This window comes from Monopterus albus, unplaced genomic scaffold, assembly GCF_001952655.1.
Source record: "Monopterus albus unplaced genomic scaffold, M_albus_1.0 scaffold90.1, whole genome shotgun sequence".
Classification (NCBI taxonomy): domain Eukaryota; kingdom Metazoa; phylum Chordata; class Actinopteri; order Synbranchiformes; family Synbranchidae; genus Monopterus; species Monopterus albus.
In genome coordinates this window covers 109,746-116,367 of record NW_018127970.1, presented here as the reverse complement: position 1 = coordinate 116,367, position 6,622 = coordinate 109,746, and the positions used below count along the sequence as shown (strand labels likewise).

The 6,622-nt window shown below is 39.5% G+C and overlaps 1 protein-coding gene across 11 annotated transcripts in view; it reads right to left on the bottom strand.

Moving 5' to 3' along the window:
• The window catches only part of LOC109964611 (uncharacterized), an 18,896-nt gene that overhangs the window by 4,100 nt on the left and 8,174 nt on the right, over positions 1 to 6,622 (bottom strand). For all 11 annotated transcript variants that reach the window (XR_002275537.1, XR_002275538.1, XM_020608044.1 and 8 more), the window contains 13 exons: positions 5,555 to 5,893; positions 5,071 to 5,271; positions 4,412 to 4,533; positions 4,097 to 4,325; positions 3,804 to 4,006; positions 3,297 to 3,449; positions 2,868 to 2,961; positions 2,648 to 2,782; positions 2,000 to 2,148; positions 1,810 to 1,921; positions 1,669 to 1,718; positions 1,353 to 1,529; positions 369 to 486 (listed from right to left, as the gene is read on the bottom strand). Coding sequence is in view for 9 of the 11 variants with exons in the window: in XM_020608044.1 (XP_020463700.1) it covers positions 369 to 486; positions 1,353 to 1,529; positions 1,669 to 1,718; positions 1,810 to 1,921; positions 2,000 to 2,148; positions 2,648 to 2,782; positions 2,868 to 2,961; positions 3,297 to 3,449; positions 3,804 to 4,006; positions 4,097 to 4,325; positions 4,412 to 4,533; positions 5,071 to 5,271; positions 5,555 to 5,893 (2,082 nt within the window). In the remaining 2 variants the exon portion in view is untranslated. The remainder of the gene's footprint in view (positions 1 to 368; positions 487 to 1,352; positions 1,530 to 1,668; positions 1,719 to 1,809; positions 1,922 to 1,999; positions 2,149 to 2,647; positions 2,783 to 2,867; positions 2,962 to 3,296; positions 3,450 to 3,803; positions 4,007 to 4,096; positions 4,326 to 4,411; positions 4,534 to 5,070; positions 5,272 to 5,554; positions 5,894 to 6,622) is intronic.

Below are 6,622 nucleotides of genomic sequence, written 5' to 3'. Positions count from 1 at the left end.
GAATCATTTACTGCTTGCAAACCAATGATGGTAAGATGATGTCATGGGGTAGGACTGGATAAGTCTGACTTCTTCCTACTCCATTCAAGCATGTACTAGGTATAAGCAAATTGATATTGGATTATGTGTACAATCATGTGTGTTGTCATATCAGCTGTCTTTACATGCTTAAAAGAATAAATCAAATCAACTTATATAAATGCAAGTACTGACAAACTACAGAGTAACACTGACACCCAGATGCGTGGTGAACCACTGCATTCAAAATTATCCATGGTCTCAAGACGTACGTGAAAGTAAAAGCAGCTCAACTTAGCACCTGCTGCACTGCCTTATTAACAGTCTCAATAATAGTTTAAGGGTCTCACCGAAACATCTTGTGTTTTGAACATGTGAAGCACTTCAGAGCAGTGGGGGATGAACCATAGGTTACAGAGAGTTTTGCCGTCCACAGACATCAACTGCTGCGGCCGACGCTGAAAGGTCCTGTTTGAGAGAAAGGTTTGATCTCAGGTTGCAGATGAAGAAACACAACACTTGTGTTTCTGCACAAGCTTTTACTGTGTATGCATGTTGGTTACACCTGCACACTGACTCAAAACTACATAATTACTTCACCAGACCACATCAGAATGGTGATGTATTCATGTCCACTTAAACTGCGTAGTCCTACTCTCCACCCTTGTAAATGTGAAGGGGTCTAAACCAACAATATAAAATAAGAATTTGTCCACTTTTAGATTTATTTATGCACTGACATTTTCCACATATGTGCCTTGGGTATGACACACTCATTATTAGTGTGTGTTAAGAGGCAAGTATGCACATGAGGAGATCTGCTGCTGTAGTTGGACCATATATCATGTACAATATTTTCCTTTCCTGATATTTATAACTGTAGTTTTACAACATCTGATGTATTATGGCCTTTGTGTTCCTACTGTCTGAGGTGTACACTGATCATTCATAACCTTACGACCACCTGCCTAATGCTGTGTACACAGGAGTCAATGCAGGAGTCGGTTGGCCCTTGTCAAAGTGGCTCAGATCCTTACACTTGCCAATTTCCCTGCTTTCAACACAACTTTGAGGACTGAATGATCACTTGCTGCCTAATATACCCCCACACACTGACAGGTGCCACTGTAACAAGGTAATTGATGTCATAATGTTAAGGCTGATCAGTGTATGCAGCCTGGGGTCTTTGCACTTGTATCAAATAAACAAACATCAGTGTATGCAGCCTGGGGTCTTTGCGCTGGTATCAAATAAACAAACAAAAAAAAGCATGTGTACACAATCATTCTTCTGGTTTGCACATGACTAACTCATTAAATTCAAAGTGGTTGTACCTGGGGTCAGGACAAACACCAACTCCTGAATCCAAAATAGCGCTGGCCTCACTGGCTTGGCCAATCATAAAGTGGGACTGACGGATGGACGGGATTTCGTCCAGAAGGGAGGTTAGACTGTAGTAATATGCAACAATCTGCGCTCTCACACAATACTGAGATATCTGTGTGCTGAACCTGTGGAAAAGTAGACAGAAACAGTGTTCACCCCCAAAATGTGTTCATCTAGAGTGATGCACAGGAAAACCTCAGTAGAACTAGTATCAGACATAATTTCTTGTAACAAAAGGAATGTAGTTATTATTCAGGGACATACTTATTGAGAAAGTCAATTATGAGTGTCCTTTTGATCTTTGCTGCTTCTTCCTGCAGTGTGAGAGAAAATAATTTTACTTCATAGAATCACATGTATCATCCTGCTGAGCTGCCTGAGAATCTACCGCTGTGTGCAACTCACTGGGGTTTTTATAAGATCCCCCATGGCCTGTTTCTGCTTCAAAAACAAATTCAGCATCTTGTCACGCACACCAACTTTTTCCAGCTGGATGGACACAAAGGCCTCCATCAGCCTGGAGTAACAAACAAGATTCTGTTTATTAAAGAGTCAGCACAAAAGTGCAATTTGTTCTTCAAGTGTGGAAAGCTACCTTTTCTTAGTGGTGGTGGTGGTGGTGGGAGATCTCATGGAACCTCTGGAGAGTGAAGAGGAATCCTGCAGACTGTTGGCTTCACTTCCAGGTTTGGAGTCAGATCTTGTAGATTTTACATCTTTGCTAGAATGAAGGGCTTTTTTGGACTGAAAGTGGAAAACAGACTGTAATATCCTGCAATATTATCAGCAATTTATTTATGTTAACATGTGTAAGCAGTTTTAGTTGGTCGAGATGGAGCTAGTTTTAACTACATTATATAGAGTTCAGTGGTTCCCAAACTAGGGGTCAGGACCCTCCACAGGCCACAAAATAAATGAGGGGAAATGAAATGAGCAATGAAGGTTTGGCAGAAGAAAAAACTGAGTTATGCTTCACAAAGTTCTATTCATTTTTGGATATGCTTTTTGTGAAACACTGAATAATTTGATTTCTTTGGATGTCAAACATATATTTTACTGACACATTTAGAAGGGAATTCTGGACAAAATGTGGTAGGAAGCCACAACTATGCATTGTAAAGGTTCACAAGCTAAATGTCAGAAACCACGGCTTTATCTTCAACAATGTTCTGCATTTATAAAATCATACTGTTTATGTAAAATTTTAATTTGAAAAGCAACTATTAACCTGATCAATACACACCTCAGCTGACGAGGTCTTATCCTCCGCCCAGTAGCAAAGACAAGCCAGTTTCACAGCACTTATCAAGGCGTTCTTCTGTGTAACCTGACAGGCCAGTGTCACCTGAAGGTTTTCAATACTCTGTTTGTTCATAAGCTATGAAGAGATTACAAAAAGGAATTAGTTCTATTTATTCATTTGTTTTCAGGCTAATAAGCATCTGTGTTTTATTTTAACATACGTGAACGACTGCCTCTTCAGAGCTGAAACTAAACTTTCCAATCTGGTTCTCGTCCAGTTCTTGGATGCTCAGAGGCAGGTGGGACGGGGTGAACCTGCAGCAGACAGTGCACTTTTATTCCCTTTCAAACTCTTGTGGAAAAGCAGACGAGACGGAGCTGAGAGGGGTAACATGTCTGTGAAACAAATCCTGACATCTGTTTTATATTAGTTGCAGTTGCATCTTACTGATGATCAGCTACTATATTCTGTCAAGAGCTACAATCTGGCTCTAATCTGACATAAGAGTTAGACAAAATTCATATATTTGTCATTGAGTGTCTGACAGAATAATGGTAAGAACTGAAAGACAACCTGAACGTTTCCCTGGAACTGCCTGTAATGGCCAATGGGACACTTAATCAAGGGGATGTGTAGTGTAGATGTTTACTTGTCCACTGAGCTGTCGTCCTCCACTGTTGCTGTGATAAAAACGGGCCTCTGCTCTGTTTGGTCTTTCTGTTCAGCGACTTCAAACTGCACCGGTCTCAGGTAAAGGTGGAGCTCATCAGCGCCAAACTCCGAGGCCACATTTCTGTACAACCTGGAAAGAATTATTGAATGTTACAGACTGACATGATACTGAACATTTTGGTGCCTAGTAATAATACTAGAGCATTGTTTTTGTGCTGAAACAAAAATTGCAGTTTTGAACCAAGAGATTTCTTTTTTGTTTTTTCAGTTTAATATTCTGTGGTGTTTAAATTAATTATAGGAGGTCCATCTCTCTCACTGGACAGTTGTTGACATCCCACAGATCAAATCTGTGCTAATTTTATATTGATACTGCAAAGCTTCAGTATCTTTGATTCAAGTTATTGATACATGGAGCGAGGTGACAGAGGTCTGACTCATATTTGCTCAGAATACTGATTATCCTGGTGAGTGTTATCTTAACTGTGCCAGATGTGCAGTCTCCGAGGCTGACTCCAGCAGCCGATGCCGGATGGTGACGAGTTCCAGCAGTTTGGAGAAAGTTTCCACTGCAAACGATTGTTTCTCTCTTTCCTGCTTCAAGTCTGTCTCCTCTGTGGATCTTACTAATAATAACCCCACCTTTTGAACTAAAATTGGGTCTTCGAAAAACAAATCTGAGAACAACTGACAGAGAACAAAAACAAAGTTAGACTTATGTGCCTTATTATTTTATGTTAATTGATTGGAAGAGATTCCAAAGAAAGAAAAACCTACATCCTTCTGTACTTGAGAGCTATAGCAGAGTCCAAGTGAAGCCAGACTATTCCAGCTCTGCAGGGCCTGCTGCAGGAGTTTCTGTCTTAGGAAGAGTTTGTCAGAGACAGCTGTGGCTCGGTGCAGCTGACAGAGTTCAGTGTGAGCCTGGATTAAACCATGATAGACTGCAGGGGCCAGGCAGAGGGACGGGTGAACCTCCAGTAGGAATACATTCATCAGGGCAGGGCTGCAAACATGACACAAGGAAAATACAGAGGTATTTTGGAAGACACCAAATCCAGGGTAGTTAGACTGACTGCTCTATTTACTTGCCTGCTGCCTCCAAGTGAAACCAGATGTTTGGGAATGAAGTTGGGTGGAAGCCCGTAGTCATGATTCGAGACATTACGGCTGGCTCTCCAGATGCGCTGGAGGTACTGTCGCTGTCTTTCAACCTGATGAGATAAACAATACGAATACGTCACAACATGAACGGCAAAGATTACACTAAAATAAGGTACAAGACCAGAAAAAAAAAGTTTGATGTGCACAAAGTGCATTTACACATCAAGACTGATTTAAAACGAGACTTCTTTTTTACAATACACTCATTATTACTTTCAATCTAGAAATGCAACTAATGATTATTCTCATTATCCGTCACTTATTTTCCTGATTATCATTATTGTAGTCTGAAAAAAGTCAAAAAGTATTACAAATGTGTTCATCACAACTTTGCAAAACCAAGAACAAAGTCCTAACATGTCTTGTTTTGTTCAACCAAAAGTACAAATTCAAAGATATTTCAATTACTATCATTTATGACAAATACATGTAACAAATCTGCCTATTTGAGAAGATAGATCCAGTGAATATTCAGCACTTTTGCTTGACAAATGACTGAAACAGTTTAATTCAAACAATAACATTCAGAGATTTGCATCTACACTTAAGGTGCATGAATTTAGTCCTTTGCAGAGTTTTGTTCTGACCTGATTGTCCAGAATGTCTTTAATCAGCTGTCTGTGGCTTTGCAGGCAGCCTATCTCTGCCCTGTAGGCCTGGACAAAATAATCCTGGTTTAGGTCAAGCTGTGGTCTACTGTGCATGATGTCAGTGATTACTCGGGCCAGTGCAAATCTCTCCTCAGTCCCTGCTGTATGCTGGTAGGCTTCATAGTAACAGTTCAAGAGCTGAAGAAAACATAAATAACAAAAGTCTTTTCATCCAGGAACTTGATTCGCTTTGGAAGGTATGAAAGTTAGCAAGCAAACATACATTCCAGTTGAAGTATGTGATGAAAAAGATTAATTCAGTAAATAATTTAATCTCCACCTGGTTCTATAAAGTCAATTAAATATACTTATAATGTTTAGAAAAACACTGTTTGTATAGTAAGAAAATAAGATGACATTCAACAAAGCAACATGAAAATGAAACAGCCACATCACCGGTACTTTTTATTTAATATGATACCTGCACTTTGCCCTCCATAAACTCAGTCTCACACGTCCACAAGTCGAGAAGCACCGCGACATGGTCGACATCTGTCCCGGCCAAGGAGTGGATGTCTGCTTTCGGGGTCACAGTGGAGACACTCTCAGCTTTTCCCATTTTCTTAATCCTGTGACTCCGGATGAAATGCGAGCCAACTAGAAGGAGTTCACTCTTCAGCTCCTCCAGGTCCTTCAGTGCAGCATCATACATGATGTAAAACCCTCTCTGGTCCTGAGTGTGGACAAACTGCTCCTCAGAGCTGTAGAAATCATGGAGATTCTCCACCTCTGCAAACTCCATGAACTCAGAGCAGTGGACCTGCAATATGAAGAAGTCGTAAATAAACATATACAGCAGAGACTCATAGACAGCCGTGTCTTTATAAACCTTTTAAAGAAACTGTTTTGCAATCCTCCACTCACTGGCTCTTTTGCTATTTTGATTTGATTTATTTATTCTTTCAAGCATATGAAACAGTTGATATAACAACACCCATTTTTACACAATCCAATATCAATTTGCTTATACCTAGTACATGCTTGAATGGAGTAGGAAGAAGTCAGACTTATCCAGTCCTACCCCATGACATCATCTTACATCATTGGTTTGCCAGCAATAAATGATTCACTTCTGCACACACACACATTATACTAAAAAAGAATATAACAGTGTTAACATTCTTAAATCACATAATTGATATACTAAAGAATGGTTACAAAATATAATCATTGAGCCTGTTCTTGCATATATCTTGATTGACACATACCTTTATATTTACGTTTGAACTCGTCAATTCTATTACTATTTTTTATGTCCACACTTAAATTGTTCCATAGTTTTACACCACTTATAGAAATACAAAATCTTTTTTTTGGTTGTACGCATAGCATGAATTTTTAAATTTAACTGGCCCCTGAAATTGTATCCCCCTTCCCTTTCATTAAATAGTTTTTGAATTCCACCAGGTAATAAATTGTTCCTGGCTTTATACATAAACACAGCAGTCTTATATCCCACTAAATCAAAAAATTTTAACAATTTAGACTG